The sequence below is a fragment of the Watersipora subatra genome, chromosome 2 (genome assembly GCF_963576615.1).
Source record: "Watersipora subatra chromosome 2, tzWatSuba1.1, whole genome shotgun sequence".
Lineage (NCBI taxonomy): Eukaryota > Metazoa > Bryozoa > Gymnolaemata > Cheilostomatida > Watersiporidae > Watersipora > Watersipora subatra.
Genome location: NC_088709.1, coordinates 23,287,325 through 23,311,191, shown reverse-complemented (window position 1 = coordinate 23,311,191; position 23,867 = coordinate 23,287,325). Strand labels below are relative to the sequence as shown.

Genomic DNA, 23,867 nt, shown 5'->3' with positions numbered 1-23,867 from the left:
TGGTTTTATGCATGATGTATTTGAAATGTAAAATTGGTTAGTTTTGCTCTTCTTTTACCTCTTCTACGGGTCTCATATGGTCACAATAAATGTCTCTACCTTGATTATGCTTTAAAATGATATGAACATCATTTACCTAAGAATTGTTAAAATTATCAACTTTTATTTAAAAACATATTTTATTCTAGACAAGTCTATAAAACTAAACCTAACTAGAACAGACAAAGTCTAAGGTCAATAACAGCACCAGGTTAAGATGAATAGCGATACAAAGTTACGGTTGATAAGAGCATGAGGCTAGACGCATTGAGTAGTAAGACCTCAGTTCTGAGAAGTCAATAATTGTGGAATGTATTGATCATGTAAAACTCTGCATATAGAGTGCAGAGAGCCATTGTAACAAACATTGATTACAGCTCTGGAGTATAGTACTAGACATAAATAGTAATAGTATGGACATAAACTGTAACTCTGGAATAAAATAAAGATAAAAGTTCAACTGTGAAGGGAAATAAAAAGGAGGGCAGTAAGAATGAACTATGAACCATACCACCAGATATCTCCTACAAAGGAAGCTAAACGCTGTTTTTATCAAGCACCAAACGAACTGCTATAAAAGCAATTATACATGTTAATTGCACATCTCCTTAACAAGAGAGACAACTCCTGTAGCCAACTTGTTAGCTTCGTCTTTTGTACCAGCCTCTGCATAGACACGCACAATATTCTCTGTTCCGGAAGGTCTACAAACAGCAGAGACGCTGTCAATTGCATACACGCAACAAAAGCCTTCCAATGATGTGATGCAAAGCACTTGCAGGCAACATTCAAGGCAAAGATGTGAAAATTCTATTGATATGATGATGCAAATAATGTAAATGATCGAAAATCTGTGTGACTGATTAAGGTAGGACAGGTGACATAGCACAACCACCAGAAATTGTGTAAAATTAGGAGCCAGGGCTTGTTTTTTCTTTATATTACGAGATAAAAACTTAGCTTCATTAGTATTATTTATTACTCTTGTCTATAATATTTATCATTGACTATTAGCAACATTGAGAAGTTGCTTACCCATGACAATAGTTACCAGGTAAGTGCTAATGGGCTATTTACATTTAATGCCTAGTTACCACATTGAAGAATGAACCTCGAACGAAACCTTGTAACGGAGGTTTTGGGTTAAAACAATGAATCCGTTAAGGTTTCGTGGAAGATTAAGACATATTAGGTTTTATAAGACCATTAAGGGAGACGATTAATATGATTGGGTGGTTACAGTTTCTGTTGCCTCCTTATTGGATGAAGCTAAAGTAGTTCTATGTTATTGGTTAAAATTCTACAGGAGAGTAATGATGTTCAGGCTCGCACAGCATAAAGATTGAGTTATTATTGGCTGAATTAGCGAGTCGGATGAAACTGTCATGGAAAGTTCTGTAAGGAACGATCAAACAAACTAAACTAATGTGCCAGATCATTCTAGATTTCATTAGAAGATCGTGTTAACTCGGCATAAGGCAGAGGATACAAAGAGGTAAAAGCTGTCAGTACATAAATAGTATACAATAGACATACAACTGTATAAATTACTTCAGCAGAAACCGGGTTAGCATTTCCTTACCTTACAAATGACCTTCCCCTGCTGACTTGTGCCACCAGGTTGTCTATTGCTGCCTGCAGGCCTTCTGGGTTGGTTACAGTACGCTCAGCGTTTGTAGTCTGAATAACTGATCGGTCTTCAACCTGCATACATAGTTTATTAGAGAAAACTATACTCATGACAATCTCTAAGGCATAATAAGTTAATAACAATAAGTCCGTTATCTTTAATATTATACTATAAATTCCAATGTCATACAGCCCACGACCAAAGTGATATTGGGAAAAAGAAAGGGTACTGATGGTTGAGAAAATGCAATAGGCACTGCAGTGCAATAGGATAACTGCAATGGTAGCTGCAATGTACTGGGTGTGGGTGTTATTATATACAACAAACAGCAATAATGAAAGGAAAAGATTATATGTTTATATCTCTCCCCCTGCAATAGGAGAAATGCAATATTGGCCAATATTATAAGTAAAATGCACTGATATTATTAGAATAACCAATATTATTAATATAGTAAGAATATAAAACCAATGCACAATTTTGTTTACTTTTCTAAACGTCATAGCTTACAATATCAAGAAGTGATATTTATATAGATTTTTAGAAAATCTATTTAAAAAAGTGTTTGGTCATGACAAACAGCAATAATGAAATGAAAAGATTATATGTTTATATCTCTCCCCCTGCAATAGGAGAAATGCAATATTAGAAGTAAAATGCACTGATATTATTAGAATAACCAATATTATTAATATAGTAATACAGTAATAATAGAAAACCAATGCACAATTTTGTTTACATTCCAAAACGTCATAGCTAACAATATCAAGAAGTATCAAGAATAATATCCAAACTTATAATTAAATATTGTAATAATCTCATAAGAATCGTTAGAAAAAATATCGTCATTTCCTTTACTTTCACTGCTTTGGACATCAGTTAGAATACCAAAGTAATACTCAAAAGTTTCCAAAATGTCAGTTACTTTGAAATCGGCAAAAGAGAAACGATTTCTATACTTCTACGTTATTACAAAAACCGTCGCCAATTCGACAATGCTATAGACTGGTGAAATGTGCACGTTATTTTATCGTGAAATGCGCACGACCTAATTGTTCTTTTTTCTGTCACTCGGCGTTTCGTTTGCCGGTCTTAATGTTGATAAAAGTAAGGCTTGGCCAGTTTTAATAACGATTTTCGGCCAAATTAATCTGTCTATTTGTGTATAATCCGATCAGATGGGTAAGTTTTAGGAATATGTCAACAATTTTCAAAGACAGTAACATATTCAAATAGACTTGTATGTGTTTTGTATCGTTAATATACTTTAACGACTCTACACAAAAATGGTTAAATTTGTTGATGAGATTTCGATACAAGGGTTTGCGAGGGTTGATGAATAATTTTCGTAAGTTGTGTGCACATGCATTTATCATAAAAACTTTCAAACATTTGCTCCGCTCGTTTGTTCGTGGGATGACTATGCAAAATGTGAAGGTCATTTGTAAGAGAGTAAGAGTCTCTCTGTAAATATTATATGACTATGTCAAAGTTGAAGGTCATTTGTAAGAGAGTGAGTAAGAGAGTCTCTCTGTCAATGGTAGACAAGGCAGAGCTTGGATTGCTAAAGTACACCACGTCTTACCACCAGAAGCTCATTTAGGCTACTTTATACATGAAGAAATGATTCATTTTTGTAGCTAACAAAGATTTACAGTAGAAAAGAATTCGGTTATTGATATTTAAACCATTTTCTTTTCTCTCAATTATATCAATTTATTACACAATTAGCAAAAGCATACTCATATTAATTGAGTAACAAAACAATATCTGTTAAAGGTTGGCTTGCAATAAAATTCACATTACAGTTATTTGGTATCAAAAGATGCACCATGTCTTACTCTATTGGGTTGAAGGTGCCAAATATGTGGAAATGTGATAACAAGCTCTTAAAAGCTCAAAAACGAAAAGTCGTTGTAGATTGGAATCACTTTATTTCGATGACGTAGCCATGAAATTTGGTTATTGTCTTGTTACGTGATGTTCTCACGTGAATTGAAAGGCCAATAAAAAGCTCAATATAAACTTATCGTAGCACTACTTTATGACAAACACTTCGGGTTTTACCAAAGACCCCGTATCAAATATAGATGCTCGCTACTTTACAGTTTTGTTTCGGCATTATCTAATCGTCAAGTCGTAATCTGATCATGTCGTCCAATACTTCGCAAATAATTTTTGCAGCACTTTTCGATTATCACAAGTGACCAACAGGCTCGTCATGATTGTCAGACAATGATATGTACTCCTTCAAGCTAAGGCTAAAAAATTAAACGAATTTTTACAGTAAGTTATAGGATATCAGTGCTAAAAGTGACAGCACTACGATGACGATAAAACAGACGCGTAAGAACAATAGACATGGTTTTATTGAATGCGTGAAGTATATTTGTGAAAATATTTTGACGAATAAGGTTGCATGAAAGTGTAAACAGAAACCATCTCTCACAACTACGTCACATTTGAGCCGTTTTGGAAAGAGAATCCAAACTACGGCGGTCTCGTGTGGCTGCGATTTTCTGTTCGTTTTTGAGCTTTTAAGAGCTTGTAATCACCTTTCCACATATTTTGCACCTACAACACAACAGAGTAAGACATGGTGAATCTTTTCATATCAAATAACTGTAATGTGAATTTTTTTGCAAGTCAACCTTCAACATATCAACATTATCAGCAGTAAACAGGGCAGTAAAAACTTGTGTATATTATATACATATTGTGTATATGTATATTATTATATACATATCGTGTATATGTATATTATATACATATTGTGTATATGTATATTATATGTATATAATTGTATATCGTGTATATGTAAAAATGAAAGCGGGTTTAATTTAATATAATCATAAACTGCAATGATTAAAAAGATCCATGTATAAAGCTGTATGAAACCACTATCTGTAGTTTCTCTCTGCATGTAGCTACTACTAATACACATATCTTGATGCCAAAGAGTAAAAAGGGTTTACTATGAACAGCCACAATAACACTGCTTTATTAATAAATAAACTTAGCTTGCACATCATTATTATTACTATTTATTACTTTATCATTGTAAATAATGTAAAATAGTTCTAAAGGATGCTCAGTGTTTCTCTTTCTCAAATGTTTGAAGATAAAAAATTATTTGTAAAACCATTTTAAATCTTGTGTTTATCTATCATTACCATTATGTACAAGTACACTTGGCAGTCCAGTGCACCGTGAGAGATCATCATGAGTAATCAAGATGTTCATAATTATTTGTTGAAGTGGGAAGGTGGCTGAGTAGGGTAATGATTAGAGTGCCGTTTGAGAAACAGACAGTATGAGTTCGATACCAGAGCAAGACAATTTTTTTACTCTTTTAATGTGACTTCGGACAGACGGACATACACTCATGTTTCTACCATCTGCTCTCATTATTATTATTGTTATTGCTATTATTGTTATTACCAGCACACTATGAAGTCCTGTGCACCGCGAGGGATCGTCGTGAGTAATCAGTATGTGCATAATTATTCCACCGAGTGGCAAAGCGGCCGAGTAGTGTAGTGGTAGTGCGCCGGTCTGTAATATGGAGGGTTCGAGTTCAATTCCCGTGTTTTTGGGCAACTTTTTCCACTAAAGTTTTCACCATGGCTTCAGACAAACGGACGGACGGACAGACAGACCTATTATCTTAAAGATTGCAATTTATTTTTACATGTGTTTATAATGTACAGTTGTATATACTTTTAAAAATTAAGAGGTAATGGTATCCAGAGCTTTATGTCAACAGCTAATGTGATACATTAGATGTCTTTGTATGTTTTATATTACATTCACCTTGACTGTGGTCAGTACATTAGGTAGATCAGTGTACTGTTTATCCCAGTCTTCCATGCTCATGTTCTCATCTGCGAGGATAGCTTCTATGACAACAATGTCAGAGAGGGCGTCGCCCACTACTTGGTTGATTATTTCTGACAGCGCATGAAGTTTCAGCACCGCCACACCTTCTTCTGTGCTTGCATCTGCTCTAAAATGATAGTCCCTATTGGTTGATGGTAGAAAGCTTCATTTTATAGCAGTTGACAATAGCAAATAATAGTTTTTATAGGTTGATGTCAGCAGAGAGTAGTTTCTATTGGTTGGTGTTAGCAGATAGTGGCTTTTATTGGTTAATGTTAGCAAACAGCAGTTTTTATTGGTTGATAGTAGCAAATAGCAGTTTCTATTGGTTGATAGTAGCAAATAGGAGTTTTTATTGGTTGATGTTAGCAAACAGTTGTTTCTATTGGTTGAGATTAACAAAGAGTTCAAAGAGCTGTTTCTATTGGTTGATGTTAGCAGATAGTACTTGTTTATTGGTTGATGTTAGCGAATTATAGTTTATATTGGCTCTATTGAGATAAAAATTCATCTGATATGTTCAGTGTTTGACTAAGGCATGAGAATAAAGCTAATTACTATAACTACAATATTTATGTCTCAACATGGAGAGATTTACTGAATATTAAGATAATTAGCCAAAGCCAAGTACCTTGATGCTGCCTCTGCAATGAGATTATTGGCTGACTTAGAGAATACAATGGTGCCATGACCATTAGCTTCAAAATACACTCCAATATCATAGTCAAGTGCTGCATGGTGCAAGTGCTTCACTCCTGTCTTGGTGCAGGCCACTGGTACGTCCTAAATGGGCAAAACACAGTATTTTGTATTGCCTTTAGGTTGTGGCTATTATGTTGCGATAAACAACAGAATAGCCACAACCTAGTACCTTGAACAGCCTTCTGGTTCCTATAAAGTGGCAGTCATAAAAGCTAATAATAATACTAATAAAGTAATTAAAAATTTTCTTTATATGCACATGAAGATTATACTAAAGAGAGTATGAAATATATAAATTTCATACTTTATAAAATGTGTAAATAGAAGCTGATACATTCGATACGTTCTCAAAAAATTAACCACACCTTATACCGGACACCAACACCTTGCCAATCCACATTATAGAACAGTGTTATTCATAAAAAGCTTTTTCCTCCAATACTCATAATGTTACTTTACTGTCCTTTATTTTATTTTGCCTGACCTTATGATATGAAATAGATACATCAGCTTTTTTCCTCAGCCATTAGAGTTGAGTTGTCGTCATTAGATTACGTCTCTTAAATTGCTCTGCCCAGTTGGCCCGGTAAAATACATAACCTGATTTTCGTTAGGTCGCTTTTTCTTTCAGTACTCATAATTTTACTTTACCATTCTTTATTTTTGTCTCACGGTCTAATTTACTTTGTACGACTTTGACCAGAGATAATAAAGTTCATATCTATACTTTATGAACAGAATAAACACACTATACAGTAAAACATTGAGATTTGAATTTAATTGGTTTCATGATCAAATTAGTACATCAATTTACTAACATGCCAATCTACTAACACCCCAATCGAGTTATCTCGGTTTAAAGTAATTGAAATGAAATTAACTTGTTCTAGACAAAATATACACCTCTACCACAGTGAATTATGAAAATAAACATGTCTTTGAATAATAAACACTTACATGTATATGTATACTCTAACAATGCAGCATATAAGCAAAATTACAGTATATAAAAGATACTCAGAGGCAGATGATATCAGCTACCAGAGGTGAAGATAACTGACACATGACGACTATATATCATGTGTCAAATACATGCTATATAGCTGTTCTTAATCGTCATACTTGCTGACCAGTGTCAGCACTCCCACAACAAGTCACATCCCAAACTATAAATCGGATAGCAGATGAAAATGTGGCTCAGTTATTGAGTCGTAAATAAAAAACTCATTCACTTGTTTGTCCGTAAGTCTAGATTCTACCGCACTAGTTGTGCTCTCTCTCCTAGTTTTTCAAGCTTGCTCAATTATAAGCAATTGCTGCATCTGATAAATCTGGAAGCGTATTTTCTTCAACATTGACATGCAATGTTTTTAAGTAAAACAATAAATAATTATTATTTGTAGGAACATCTACCAATGTGTTATATTAAACAATGGAATGTAGTAATCTATATACACTGAATTATTATTGTTGTGTTTTTCCAGCAACACAGGATTAGCCTCAGATAAATGAATATAAGAATGTACCAGCTGCTGAGTGATGTAATCAGTAGACGCCCCATTAGCATACGCAGTCTGCACAAGACCTAGGGCTAAGGCATCACTCATCTTGCTGGTGTTCAGCAGACGTTTGAGATATGATGTCATCAGTATAGCCAGCTTGTCACCATCTAGCAGGTGGAACACATCGTCTGCAACAGAGTGTCAGTACTTGTTGACACTTGCTAGCAAAGAATCAAACACTTACACTGCCCTTTTGCATATTTAACAGACTGTATGTAATAATTATATTAACTTATCAGATCTCATAATTTCATAGCATTTAGAAGGTTGGATAGAGTTGGTGACACACTGTCGGTGATGCGATACTAGATGTTGCATCTCTCAAGATTTCATTTAATCCAACTCCAATCTTACTGGTTTATTAAAAACATTCCACACTTGAATTCAAATTCACCTCTTTTCTTTTGCTCAGTTTAGTTTCATTTCTTCAAAAACAAAATAATTAGCGTGCCTCAGAGACCAAACAACCACAGGAAATGAGAGAGCATCTATTTTTTTTGTGTATCACTCACAGACTCACTCAATTTAATTGAACAGACATTAAAAGTACTGGACAGAGATTTAAATAAATTATTTGAGAAATTACTAAGTTTTTTTCTTAATGTTTCGTGAAATAAAACCTAAATTTCAGAGTTGTCCACTCAATGCATCATTGCACCATTTTTATCCTGAACTCATTTAAAGTAACTCAACAGGAGTGTTTCTGTGGCTGTTAATGTCCATATATGCACTAAGTTCGTCAAAAAAGTGACATTCTTATATCTTTACAATAGAGTTATGATCTTCGTGTTGTAGACTTCTATGGATTGTTAAATCATGTGCGCATGCGGTTTTATCAAAGATCTTCATAGGATAACTCTACTAGTTGAGAAACTACTTTAAAGTGATAAATTTATTGGTAGTGCCCCAACATGACAACTAACATACAATAAAAATTGTTTTAAAAATTGAGTGACCATTATTACACCTTTGCAGTAAGGCTGCTAATAATAAACGGTTGGTCTGCACAAAGACAGACAACTCCATCAAAGTTCATTAATCAATGGAGAAAAAAAACTTCATGTATTTTTGACAAGCCAGATTATTGTAGTTCATCTCACAAAGACCGAAAATTAGGCAAATGGTCCATATATATACATAACATAGCAAATGGTTCATATATATCCATCATATGGCAAATGGCCCATATATACATCAGATAGCAAAAGCACTTGCTGACCATCTCAGATGTTACTAGTGAACTGATTGGCAGATTTTCCATAGATGCCACCACCAGATTACTCTCTTATGCTCCAACTCGACTTACATTCCAGTTCCATAGATATAAAATTGATTCTAATTAGACTCTCTGTAACTTCATGCCAACTCTATTGCAGCTACATAGTGATGTCTCTGAGGCTCATTCAAATGCAGTCAAAGTTAGGAATTGAACCTAAATAAACCTGGCTTCTCCACTACTAGTGGTTATCATAACTATTGGATCGCTTAGAATAAACATTTGATTTGTTAATAATTCATAGTTTTTTTAGTGTTTATTGGATAAATAATGGCAATATAAACATCAATGGAACACTAGAATGTTCCACACATGAATATTATTAAATATGAACTGATATTTGCTTTTAAGCCTGTTTTTGGTTAACACACCGATATCTGCCTATTACGATAAAAAACCAAAAACCCAAGTATATATTCATTGACGGAGGTGGCTAAATTTAACATATCGGTAACTATACAAGTAACTATATAAAAGTAGTACATTGGTGGCCTTTGGAGTATTACTAACATCTGAGTATTTCATTGGCCAGCCCTTATTAACGATCGCAAGATAAGATAAAATGGGTGATTAATATTTTTTGAGGAGTATCTACTAAACTTTCTTCTCAAATATGTATAGTATGTATAGTCAGAGATTACAAGGAAAATGAGTTCATGCCATAAATGACAAAGAATACGAAAAAATTACTAAGCGATCCAGTAATCACGATCGCCACTGTATGAAATTCTAGCGTGGGTTTTAGCAAACTTATTTTATAGAAGAGGACATAATTATTAATTTTGTATCATTTTTTTCACTCAGTTCATACTCCACATGCCTCTCAGGCATTAATTTAAGGCCTGAGAGAACTCCCAAGAAAAACCACCTTAGCAGGATATTTGCTGGGGAGGTGGAGTTGACCACCGATCATGTTGACAACATCACTAGTGCATATTGGGATACTTGGGAGTAATTTAAGACCCGATGCTTCTCCTGACATCCCCTAGTGAAGGTTTTGAACCGCTGACCGCTGAACACCCTACATTACCTTATAGAATATAGATTTTTGTCATATGATTTTAATTCGTTCCGGTGTTGGCATTGTAAAGCAAAAATATCGTATAGAGGTATAAAAACCCGTAGTCAATATCTAATGCAAACACCCCCTGGTAGAAATCATCAAAATTCTATATACATACATATTAAAAATTAGTAACAAAATAATATGTTAACCTTAGTAACTATAGTTACCTACAGCAACTTTAGTGTATTTAGTGGTTATGATCTGCAAGAAAGTGTAGCATTACAATGTTTTATGTGCAGTACGTACCGTATAGAGTTCTTACCTTCGAAACAAACATATAACATGAACGCTGAATTTAACCTAAAAGAATTTAGCTGACTAAACACACCCTTGAAGCTAAGTTTTATTATGTATTTTTAACTATTTTACTAAACTTCAAGTTTTTCATCCCCAAAATTTCATCACTTTCAAAATTTCTGTTTTCAGTTTCGTTTTCACTATAACTAATAACGCCGAACTGATCAAGATCGAACATCGTATCTCTTTCATTCATTGATAGAGGAATTTCACCAGAGAGCATATCAGCATATTTGTTATTCCGCTGTAACCAGCACAACGACTGTCAAATTTGAATTTCGAGATCAATTTTTGTTGATTTCGTAACCTGAAAAATATTTCGTACAGAGGGTGAAAAACCAGCGTGTTCTACATTGCAGGTAAAAAAATCAGATAACAAGGTCATTGTAACCTGAGGGCGCACTGTACATACCTTCCTTCTACTAAATTTATAACCACATGTGTAACCACAAGATACGACTCTATTCTTGGGAGTATATCAACATGTACCAAATGGGCAGAAAGAGAGCAAGCACCTTTAGATTTGTAGTAATAGACAACTCTATCAGCATCTCCGTCAACAGAAGCGTATCTCTCCCCAGCCAGGGTGTCCAGGCCTACGGGGCTAGTCTGCTTGGATTTGACATAGTCAGCACCGCACTACAAACCATAGAAAATGGTTTAGGTTAGAGGGCAGCAGCAGCAATGTGGCAATAACTAAACAAACAATCAGTATTAATATAATTGTGTGTAAAAGGGAAAAGTTGGTAAAACATGTTATGGCATGGTGGTTCTCAATAACCCCATTCCATACCATAGTACCATAGCGATAGTATTATATTATGGTGGTTACCATATAGATGGTATCGTATTATGGTGGTTACCATATAGATGGTATCATATTATGGTGGTTACCATATAGATGGTATCGTATTATGGTGGTTACCATATAGATGGTATCGTATTATGGTGGTTACCATATAGATGGTATCATATTATGGTGGTTACCATATAGATGTCATCATAATCTGGTAGTGTTTATGCTCACAAACATGTACTCTCTAACTTTTGCTATGCCTTCAAAAGCATTCTTAAAGAGTTATCATTACATGGTATTAAAGCCATTACATGGTAGTCATAATGGCTACCATTTAACAGCCACCATCCTTACATGGCTGTCAATTAACAGTCACCACACTTCGATGATCTCCTCTTAAATACCATCTTAGCTTAAAGGTAACTAATTAGTTTCTAGCTTTAGAGGAGTGAATAAAGCCCAATGATCAGAAATACAGATAAAGTTAATGACACAATACAGGTTCTGTATTGTGTCATTAAATGTCAAACAAACAAATAGCAAAATTCTATGTTGTATTAGGCCTACATATTTGTACTATTACCACTTCAACAACCAAGGTTGTAACTTTATATCGGTTAAACTATTAATGTCTATTTTATGGCATTTTTAAGGTTTAAGTAAGCAGATTCCATTTCAAGAGAATCAAAATAAAAAATGTTACAAAATTCTCCTAATTTTTCCTATTTTAATTTTTTCGCACCACATTTTTCCCGTCGAGTTTTTACTGGAGTTTTACAGAGGTAACCATGGGGAATATTTAACAACCCTGATACAGATGTTGAGAGGTCTGAGTGACTCCAACACTGGTTTGTCTAGACCAACACGTATGCATTAATAGGATTTCAAACATGACTTCTGACAATAGCTAAATTTTACAGGCGACTTTTTAAATCTCCGATTTTGTGTAAAGGAACTTTTGTTAGCACACTCCAAAAACGATATACACAAGCGGATTGCAGCTGTTCTATAACCACAATTTGAAAATTAGTGGGGCATGTATAAAAACAAGGCAGACTTTTTCGGTATTTGTGGAAACTGCTTTGAGCTTGCATTACAACTATCTGACAAGTTAGGTAACTATAACGACATACAGTAGTGTTGCAACTTCATTGGAGAAATGTATAAGAATAGTGACCAACAGAAATGCTTTTGTCTCGTACTCACGCATTGGCTAGTCATCTGCATTACTGCCGCAATTTATACATTCATGTTTTGCAGACAAAATGACCTCCTTATGTTCAAAACTGGCTACTGGTCTTCTAGCATCAAAATCACTGCCGAAAAAATGAACTACCATGACTACATTAATATAAATAGATGTAGGCCTAATTTTAAAATTCTGTCAGTTAACCTTTAAACCCTAAGGATCAACAGCAACTATTGGATAACTTGACATTTGATAAAAAAATTCCTTAATAAACCCTTCCAGCTAGCACTGTGTCAGCAGCAGAGACCGACATGGCTTCTTCTACAAAATCAAGTTGTCAGAGTAATTATCAATCTAGCATCGTCTGCATGAAAAGTAAACACCGTATGCCATAAAACCTCTATTTGAACGCCACTTCTATTTGACCGCCACTATGAGAGAAGGGTTGAAAAATACAGCGCCATGGCGTTCAATTAGAGGTTTTACGGTAAGTTAACATTGATCAATCACAGTCAACCATGTTGCTGAACATATCGCAAATAAATTACCCAACTTCCTGTATCGACCATTGAGCGCTGAGAAAACCTTAATAATAGAAGATTTACCTGATCATTAAGAACACCGGCGGTTCCGTCAAAGACAACTTTCAGACTCAGACTATCTCCGAGGTACGTCTGCAACTCACCAGCTTTGAGAGCCCCTATTCCATTAGCTCCATCTATCGTTACCTATAATGCAGAAAAACAAACTACACTAGCATAGACTTGTAGCATAGCCTGTGTACCTGAAGATTGTATGATAGTTTTAACGAATATTAATGTGAATATACAATATAGGCTAAGGGTGTAATACTAAAATATGAGTACCCTACATCTGTATGAAGTAGGGTAAATAAAGGATGTGAGATATTTCTAAAACTTGTTTCTTATTTTCTCAGCTACTTCAAGTTTCATGCATTTACATTCACTAGCAGTAAGCTCTGTAATGTCTGGGAATATTTTCATTTTCGATCTGATAGCCGACATTGTAAGCGATTAAGAAACTGGTTCTCAAGAACCGGCTAGAGATGTGCAACCAAATCCTTTTAGTTACCTGGCAGAAGATACAGATCATATGTGTGTGAAGTTTGGATGAAATCAGCCACAATTGCGGACTAACAGACAGACACAATGCCAGAGTCAAGTTTATTAATATAAATCACTAGCCGGATGCCCGGCATTGCACGGGTATTAAAAAACAGCTTACAAACAGTGGCAGGTAATGTAATTGCCTGCCACTTGCCATTAGCCTGGCAAATTGCCAATGACTAATTTGAGTAAGCTTCTATCTGTATTTTTAAACATACTAATAAGAGCCGTTAGAGCAAGCTTTAGTGATGTTTCGTAACACAGATTGCTACGCGTATTTTAACTGACATAGCGACTCATATTGCCTATTGAGTTCATTGCATCTTGTGTAGCTTAATTGGTTAGGTTATTGCCTGGTGAACAGGAGGTTCTGAGATCAAACCCAGCATGAAGCGGACTTTCATTCCTAGATATTAATAGCTATAGCTGAACACACTAAACGACGGCTTTATAGATATAGACTATTCCACTGTTATATAGAATATCCTTATTTGTTATCAACCCTTAAGCCCACTCTGTCTAACTGTATATGAAACATGTGTAGACAGGTGTCTGTTGCACACTGGCTGCCTGTGAGGGTGCGTAAGCATGCTGACATGGTTAAATGAAGCCACTGCGTCAGTAACCAGGCAGAAAAAATATGATTGTTATGAGTATACAAAGAGAAAAACTGTGAAGAATATAATTACCAGATACAGACACCAATCACTACAATGACAGAAATGTTTGATAAGATTATGACTGTACTAGACCTAGAAATACAGCATTTAATGCTCTGTTTTAATATGATTGTATTTAATTATCAAGATTTATTTCCTCTCCGTTGCACGTATGGCACTTTATTCCAAACCAGATTTATCCTGAAGTAAATATATTGTGACCATCTGCGCATGGGATTTGGCACAGAAGCAGTTGTGATGGATGTTCTTCCTAACACCGTCAATGGTTCTTCTGCGATTCGAACCCCTGACCTACTGATTGTATGCCTGCGTACTAACCAATGAACCACTGCTGCTCCACGACTGCTCTGTAAGCACAGAGAATCAAGATGCCTTCAACTATTTGAGACTTCGGAAGGTGACTGACTAGCTCGGTTGGTTAGAGTCAGTTTAATAAACTGAATCTCATTGGTTCATGCCCCATATAGCCCAGCATTTTAGCCGTCCCATTAATTGCAAGCACAGAATTTTGTAATAGTGTACAAGTTGGCACATTTGAAACAACTGCTATTGTAACACAAAATAAAAGGCTTTGACATGCATACTGCACTTTATCATTTCTGGCAATTTATCATCGATTAAAAAGTCACTTTTTATTAACAATGAATCTGTAAGTTCTCTTAAATGGATCTAAAATGAAGATGATTTCAGAGAGAATTTACAATGGAAATTGTAATGTTCAATGAAGACCACTCATGTCTACAAATACATAAACCATTTCTCATTCATCAATTACGAAGGCTTATGAATGGAGCGAGCGATCGCTCCATTCATAAGCCTTAGTTCCATAAGTTGTAAACATGAACTTCTACAGAATTAACATATGGCAATGTATTTATCCCTGAAGCTTGATGATTCTTATTTGTATTAGAAAAAGCTTACGCAATTCTGGGTCCAATTTCTGTAAAATCGTTCAGTTTGTAAACTATTAGTCGATAATAACACTTGTTCATAATAAACTCCAACCTTTACCTTTGATCACCTCAACAAGCGAATCGTCCAACATACGATGAAGAAATTTGAGCAAATACTTGACTGTATTGTATACCCAGAGTAATTTCAAACATTTGATATACAAAGTCTCTCGTAACATTGCGATTTTGTAGGTGCAATGAAAAAAAGTTAATAAACACTAATACATGTAGTTAAATTTTTAAAAAACGTTACAATAATATAACGAATATAACATTTATTAATGTAGACTTCCCCTAGCCCAAGATAAAAGCACTTTATCCGGCATATCTCTGTTACCACTTTTACCTGCAAACCTGAACATTATTGCCACTCATACTTCCAGTTTAAGTATCTCTAAGAAAAAGTTGTAAAAAAGCTTCTTCTAATCACTTATTATTGTACAAACAGTTTTTTATTTATATTATTGGTTTTTTTACATTTAGATTTTTACAAAGTTTTATGTAATGCATTTGTTTGAATGCATTACATAGCTTTATGTACTGCATATGTTTGAATGCATTACATAGCTTTATGTAATGCATATGTTTGAATGCATTACATAGCTTTATGTAATGCATATGTTTGAATGCATTACATAGCTTTATGTAATGCATATGTTCGAATGCTATGTGCAATTACCGGTGGTATTTATTAACAAGTTTTACAAGTTTTTGAGCTGTGGAATGAAATAAACCATTTACAATGTACTTTTATAGGAATACTTGTTTCAACATACAATGGTTTTAACATACGAAGGAGTATTATCAGTGATATCTTACTAGCCGCTGTATTTGTAAAGTATTATGTTGTTTGTATTCATAACAACACTTCCCTTCATCAACTTATGCAAAATCATTTGCTCATTTGGAGCATGTTGCAAGCGCAAGGACTGTAGTATCATTGGCATACATACGGGAGCCGAGATCGATTGCGTATGCTTGCAAAGCTTGAGAAATCTTTTGAATGAGTCTGAGATCTTGCGATAATATCCCTCCATAGTGGGTTGGTGAGTAGACTTACTGTTGTATGACCAGACCATGTAGTGGAGCTGAGGTGTTGTTACGAAACCTGCGTTATGGGAGAGAGATAAATTGTGAGGTAGGCCTTCCTCAAATCTATAGACAGCAGGCTAGAGCATAGCATGTGTCCTAGATATCAGTTAGTCAGTCAATATGAAACAGTCACTTGACAGTCATGTGACAGACATATGACAGTCATTCGACAGTCACGTGAAAATCATCTACCAATCATGTGACAGTCATGTGACAGCCATGTGACATTCAAATGACAATCATTAAACACTTATAACAGATAATGCTAGAGTAACTGTCGTTGACTGTCTCGTAACAGTTCTTTATAAAACTAGTAAAACAAGATGTCCTGAAGCAGCCACTTTCATCGACAGCCACTTTCGCCGACAGCCACTTTCGCTGGCAACCCCTTTTACTGACAGCCACTTTCGCAGACAGCCGCTTTTGCCAACAGTCACTTTCGCAGACAGCCGCTTTTGCCAACAGCCACTTTCGCTGACAGCCACTTTCACCGACAGCCACTTTCACTGGCCTACCCTTTTACTGATACCCACAATCAGTACAATATGCAGTGGCTGTAGACTGATCTTTATTCTATTTTCTTACCAAAGTCAGCAACTTTTCCTCCCATGGTTTCCACGCCAGCCAGACATGCAGCAGACAGCCTCTTACTGCTTGGTCTACAGAGGTAATTTACAACCATGTCAAATCTAAGCACTGTCAGCTATTACATAGTTGTCTCCTATTCTATAAACACAATCACCATAGAGCCATCTAACGTAGCCATAAGCACTTACACAAATATTATATTGATGATAGACAAAACGAAGTCAGGTTAAATAAGCTTTTATTAAAAGTTAAATGTTTGCAGCAGTTGACATTTTCAAAAAATTCTTCATAGGAGTTGTTATTCCTTTAAAGGGTTATTCTACAGGAGTTGTTATTCTTTAAAAGATAGCCTTTCTGGGAGTTGCTACTCTTTTGAAGCTATCCACTAAAGTAATTGTTGTTCCTTTACAGATTTCCGCTATAGTAGTTGCTGTTCCCTTAAAAATTTCCTTTATAGGAGTTGCTATTCTTTGGAAAATATTCTTTCGAGGAGTTGCTATCCCTTTGAAGATGTCTTTTTAGGAGTTGTTATTTCTTTAAAGACATCCTTTTTAATAGTTGTTACCTATTCCTTTAAAGCTTTCCTCTATAGTTGTTATTTTTATAAAGATTTGCTTTATAGGAGTTGTCATTCCTTTAAAGATTTTCTATATAGGAGTTGCTAATCTTTGAAGATATCCTTTCAAGGAGTTGTCATTCCTTTAAAGACATCCTTTTTAGGAGTTGTTACTCATTTAAAGACATCCTTTCTAAGAGTTGTTATTCCTCTGACGATATCCTTTCCAGGAGTTGCTATTCCTTTAAAGATATTCCTAGCAGAAAATGCTATTTACTGAAAAACATTATTCATAAGGATTATTATTCTTTCAAAGATATCTTTGATAGAAGTTGTTATTTCTTAAAAATCCTTGGCATATGGATCTTTATACAATAAAAATATGAAACAAACATTTCATAAATGCTTGTTAATTGTACAGAAACAGCAAGTGTAAAAACTAATAGCCTGCTACATGCATATAAGTATCTGTTGATTTATTCGTCCACCTTGGAGGAACAAATGCCCTAAAAAACATTCTTTGAAGGTCAAAATCGTCACAGTTTTTATATTGTCAAGAGTCAAAGAATACTACAGAAGAGCAATCTATGAAACACTTGAAAGGACCCATTGGGGAAAACTTATCATGGCTAGTTTATCTCTACATTGCAGTCATGACCACACCAGTAGTGCCGTCTCAAAATGAATACAGAGTAGAATACATGATGTTCAACTGTACCTGGTATCCATGCCAACATAAACCTGAGGTGTTTGGCTAGAGTTGATGTTTGACTCATTGATAATGGACTGGATGACACCGGCGAGCTCTTCATCACTAAAGTAAATAAGAAAACTTGATCAGTGCGACGAGTCGAGGTACGTGAAGGTAAATAATTACAGCCCAACTCACAAGAAAGCTGCCCATAGTTAACTTACTAGGAAGTTGCTTTGAGTCAATCAACAATGACAGTACCCTTGATTCAACACATACGAAAGCAGCAAATGGTTAAGCTCAGAATCAGGCTCCCCTTAGGTCAACTCAGAAACAAGGGGCTTTAGGTCAACTCATAAACAAGGGGCTTTAGGTCAACTCAGAAACAAGGGCCACTTATCAATTCAAAAGCAGGGACCTGTAGGTCAACTCAAAAACAGGTGCCAAAAGGCAATTCAGAAACAAGGGTACTATAGGTTAACTCACAAGAAATGGTTGACCTAAGATAAGTTGGCTTATTCCGTGCATAGCAGTTGCGACCAGAGAGCAGCATCAGAAGATTGATAATATATACAAGCAAAGCTGTTGAATTGTCAGAAATATCCTAAAAACTTTGTTGGTAAAATAATTCTTAAGGGCTGTGAAAGGAGTGAAGGATTCGATACAAATACTTCACAGAGACGGAAAACTGAAACTTCCTCCATCTTGTATTAAAACTGAACAGCTATAAACTATAGTACAGACTTCTAGCGAGATGCTATTGTACTGTTTTGGTCTGCAGTTCAATTATTATTATCATATTACTATTAGTAGAGGGAGCAATAGCCAGCCTGCTCTATAGTTACCTGCAGTTTATTATTTTGTTTGCAAATTTCTCCCAGTGAGCTTCAAGCATCTCACCATATGGGTCAACAATCTTCACTCCATTGTCGCTGATAGGATTATGGCTGGCTGTGATCATCACACCGATAACAGCTGTCAAGTCAAAGATGATTAGCATTAGCGACATTTAGGTTAAAGCAAAAATACAGATTTTTCAAGTTGTTGCAATTGCAGACAACACAAAAACTATTAAAATCAATCAAATTAGAAAAAAAACCAATCATGGAGAAAGCAAAACTAATAGAATGAACAAAACTGACGTCGAGCTCCTATGCAATCAATTCTCTCATACCTCCAATCCATTTTTTTATATAAAATAACTAAGTACTAATTAATTTGTTCCCTACCTCTAAAAACCCCTTGATGCTTTCAGGGATATAGTATATCCTTAAAAGCAGGATATTGCAATAGAAAAACGTGTTTTTAATAGCTCTAATACACCAAGTATGCCTGAAAAGTAACAAATGCCTATGTAGTGGTTATGCAATGAAATGTACCATTGCTATGTACAGTACTGTATGGAGTTCTTACTTTCGAAGCATGGGGGTAGCGGCTAATGACGGTGTGAAAGAGGGTTGATGGCAACGCGTTCAGTATGCTGCACTTTTGTGACACTTAAGTTGAGAGGATAACTACCATTTAGACCAAGGTTACTAACTAGGATTGATAAGATGCACCGGTTTGAGTAGAACTTGGGTCAAATCTGTGTCCTCCATAGCATGTACAGTAATCCTTCTCTTTTTTAATTAATCGAAACCAGCGCCCCTTCGATAAGTAGGGGCTGGTGCCTCAACGCCCCCTCCCTTCGATAAGTGAAACTCAGTGAAATGGAAACTAATAAACTCACACCTAATAAAGTCACCTTTTTATGAATCATAAGCGTTCTCTTTTCTCCCAGGTTCAATAGACGAATTTTAGAGTTGTAGGCATTTATGAGACACGATGAAAGGCGTTACAAGTACTTCATACTCTTACACTTCACAAAACGTAACAATATAGCTGAAATATAACAAAAACAGGGAACCATGACAGCTGCTCTTACAATGATGCGCGAGCAGGGATCTCACTGAGCCAGCATATGAGAAAGATCTGTGTATTATATGCATTTCATTTTTAACTTTCAATCGTTTTCTGTAATTTTCAAGTTTTTAATGAATATTTTTCACCCTGCAAAGTACTGAAGCTGCAAAAGGTGAACCACAAAGTAGCAAGGAACTACTGTATCTGCTTATATACCAAAACTAGATGGATGCCCGGGGTTGCCCTGGTAATAAAAAGTACTTTGCACAGAAAATTATTTTTTCCGTAGCATATACAACATTTACAATTCTTACTTTTAAATTTTATAATATGAGAAAAATGTTTTGTGCTGTGCAGTAAAATAAATTAAGAAAAAAGTGAAACAACTGTAAAGGTGCTGAAATGTGAAATAATGAGCAAGTAATGGCTAGATAAAGCCTGCTCTACTACAATGAAAAATAATTTGATACTGATATAATTAATACGAACTGAGAAAACAAAATAAAAATCATGAATACATTAAATTAATAATAACAATGAGTACATAAAAGTATGTGTATAAAAAAGGTTATTGCTGCAGCAGAAGCTATCCATCAAAACTTTGAATAAATGATAGTGGTATTTCTCGATATTGGTACAAATGTAAAGAACTGAAAATAGGAGTGCAACGGCACATTTGAAATTGAAACGGCATAATTGAAAATTACAAATTAAAAGAAAATAGGTAATGGATTTTAAAACGGCTTAAACAACTTTCAAAAGAGAAACAAATGAAAAAGGTAATATCAGTTAATAATAAAAAGTGCATATTTAGCGTGCGCAATCGCGATAATAATGGATAAAATGGTTGATAATGATGAGAATGGCTTATTCTAACGGTTACGTGCGCTTGTTTGCATACTTGTTTGCATACTTGTTTGCATACTTGTTAGCATACTTGTTTGCATACTTGTGAGCATACTTGTGAGCATACTTGTGAGCATACTTGTAAGCATACTTGTAAGCATACTTGTTTGCATACTTGTTTGCATACTTGTGAGCATACTTGTGAGCATACTTGTGAGCATACTTGTGAGCATACTTGTAAGCATACTTGTTTGCATACTTGTTTGCATACTTGTGAGCATACTTGTGAGCATACTTGTGAGCATACTTGTTTGCATACTTGTGAGCATACTTGTGAGCATACTTGTAAGCATACTTGTAAGCATACTTGTTTGCATACTTGTGAGCATACTTGTGAGCATACTTGTGAGCATACTTGTGAGCATACTTGTGAGCATACTTGTGAGCATACTTGTGAGCATACTTGTGAGCATACTTGTAAGCATACTTGTTTGCATACTTGTTTGCATACTTGTGAGCATACTTGTGAGCATACTTGTGAGCATACTTGTTTGCATACTTGTGAGCATACTTGTGAGCATGCTTGTGAGCATACTTGTGAGCATACTTGTTTGCATACTTGTGAGCATACTTGTGAGCATACTTGTTTGCATACTTGTGAGCATACTTGTGAGCATACTTGTGAGCATGCTTGTGAGCATACTTGTGAGCATACTTGTTTGCATACTTGTGAGCATACTTGTGAGCATACTTGTGAGCATACTTGTGAGCATACTTGTGATTTGAATGTCAAGAGTTCAATTCCAGTGCCATGCAGATTTTTAATTGATAGAATTTAATCACTATAACTGGACACAGGGATTACAGATCAACAAAAGATTAAGATTCATATAAAGACTAGCTGAATGCTCTGTGTCTCACAGATAATAGAATAATTGCTTTATTAATTTAAGTAACTCGCCTGAAAAGCTAGAACTTTACTAAAATTTTTACTAAAACATTACCAATGTTTTTGGGCCAACTTAACAATCGTGACATGTAACAGTCAACAGTGTTAGTTGTTAACCCCAAGTAGTGTTAACCCCATGAGTATCTTAACCAATATAATGACTATTTGCGCAATGAATCAATTGTATTCACTGTAGCTTAATGGTTAAGTTTGCCGCTTCAAAGAACCTTCTAGATCCTGCGGATCTTCATCTTCTCAGCATCCTTCAGATGCCCTGCAGACTATCCTTGCTAGATTTTAATCGCTATAACTGGACACAGGGTGTAACAAAAAGACAAACACCAAGATTTACATATATATAAATGAGATGGAACAACTCTAGCTCTCATGTTCTGCATTAAAACTAAGTTGGCTGACAAATAGACAACAAAAGAAAACTGTTTCATCAAACTAGTAATTAGGCATAAAAAAAATTTTTGAGGCGCATATTATCGGAAACAAGCAGAAAGCCCAGAGATGCTCGAGGTTCCTTTTATCGTTTGCCCAAATTTGGTGTTTAAGAGGCTGTTTGTCAGGAATCAGATCGATATATAAAATCAAATAATTTAGCGACCTGGTGAAAGGCACGGAGCGTACGCGTATGAAGTTTAGATAAAATCGCCAAAAAAAATGGAAACGCAAAGTGTTTACGCAGACACACAATATAGATTTTGAGCAGACCGCTAATCACATCACTTACCAGTCTTATCCTGAGAGCGTAAGGCAGCCAATATTCCGACTCGATACACTATATAGTCAAGTGAATCATCCCTGTAAAAACATTGGGCATTAGGGTCACCTATTATCATAGCATTAACCTACACAAAATATCTATCTGGTTGAAGCTTCTGGCCCAGCTCTATGTTCTACTCTATGAATATGTGTTGAGAAGAAAGCTCTGAAACTATACTTATGCTAGTGATATAAAATGTTTTATCTTTCTCGGTCTGTTCAAACAATTGCAGAGAATTATGCAAAAAAATTAGAATAAAATTAATATGCAGTACTTGAACGTCAGATTACATAATACAAGTTTTTATAAATATGTTTACAAATAAATGACGACGGGTATCAATGTGTTCTGCTAGTAGATATGCAAGACTCCACGACTATCAGTTCCTTCTACCCATAATTCTCCAACCATAGGTTCTCATGAGTAGAGAGTTGAACACAAAAAAGTTTCTTCGCTTCACAAACTAACTGTGAAAGTCTAATTGAATTCCATCTTCTATTTGAACGCCGCCTCCAATTGGCCACCCCTTTGACTATCTTTGAACTTTATGAACGCATAACATCAAGTGATTAGTAGAAAAGTGTTCACAAAATTGAATTAATAATGAATCGTTTACATTAATAACAATCAATTCTCTCGTTGTCCAACTCCAAAGCCTTCCGCCTTTTCTCATCAAAACTTTGAAAGCAACACCATAGAAATAATCAATAATGGCCTCAGACTAATAGTAGTTTCTTGTTTAACTTGGTCTTGACACTGTGAAGTTCATGTATAGAAAAACCGGTTCGCAAGTATTGGATCAAAGGTTACAGTTACCGATCATACTTTTATGCATTGCATTAGTGCTAAATGCAGCGTTTAATAAAAGGGGTTTACATTCCCAGTGGTAGTTAAAAATAGAGCGCCATGGCGTTCAATTAGAGGTTTTACGGTGACTGTAAAAATCTAATAGCAAACAAAACCACTAATTGTAAAAGCTACCATGTGTTCATATTTGGCAATGTCAAAATTACATACCACTTCATTCGAAATCCAGCTGTGCCATAAGACACATGAGCAGCGTTCTTCTTAGGATAATTTTTGAGGGTCACCTCAAGCATTGGCTCAAAGGAGGGCATGATGAACTCTGTAAGAATTAAATTCTTTTTCTATTTAAAATTATTTTATTATTGTATGTATTATTTAGGAAATAATTTGTGGTCTACTCAAAAAAGGCGATCGCAAATCAATCCACCTGCAATGGTACCTCTTCTTAGATGAGTATCACGTCGCAAA

General features: G+C 35.3%; 1 protein-coding gene across 2 annotated transcripts; it reads right to left on the bottom strand.

Annotated features, from left to right (window-relative positions):
• Positions 1-153: 153 nt before the first annotated feature.
• LOC137386868 (phosphoacetylglucosamine mutase-like) lies at positions 154-23,713 on the bottom strand. 2 transcript variants are annotated; one of them, XM_068073052.1, is made up of 13 exons: positions 23,610-23,713; positions 22,560-22,630; positions 18,969-19,098; positions 18,151-18,246; positions 16,874-16,947; positions 16,150-16,304; positions 13,042-13,164; positions 10,967-11,090; positions 7,777-7,940; positions 6,180-6,331; positions 5,483-5,675; positions 1,622-1,743; positions 154-743 (listed from the first exon to the last, which is right to left on the bottom strand). In XM_068073052.1, the coding sequence occupies exons 1-13, from the start codon at positions 23,708-23,710 to the stop codon at positions 632-634; spliced, it is 1,617 nt and encodes a 538-aa protein (XP_067929153.1). In that variant the 5' UTR covers positions 23,711-23,713; the 3' UTR covers positions 154-631. The 2 variants fall into 2 exon arrangements, with proteins under 2 accessions (XP_067929153.1, XP_067929154.1); XM_068073053.1 differs by having other exon boundaries at positions 23,613-23,713.
• Between the last annotated feature and the right edge of the window lie 154 nt (positions 23,714-23,867).

Coding starts and splice junctions, on each gene's coding strand:
- LOC137386868 (XM_068073052.1), bottom strand. CDS start 23,710: ATGCCCTCCTTTGAGCCAATGCTTGAGGTGACCCTCAAAAATTATCCT. Junction 13,165..16,149: donor CGCAATCGATCTCGGCTCCC/GTATGTATGCCA, acceptor TCTGCATTATAG/GTAACGATAGATGGAGCTAA. Junction 7,941..10,966: donor CTATTACTACAAATCTAAAG/GTGCTTGCTCTC, acceptor ACTCTGTTGCAG/ACGATGTGTTCCACCTGCTA.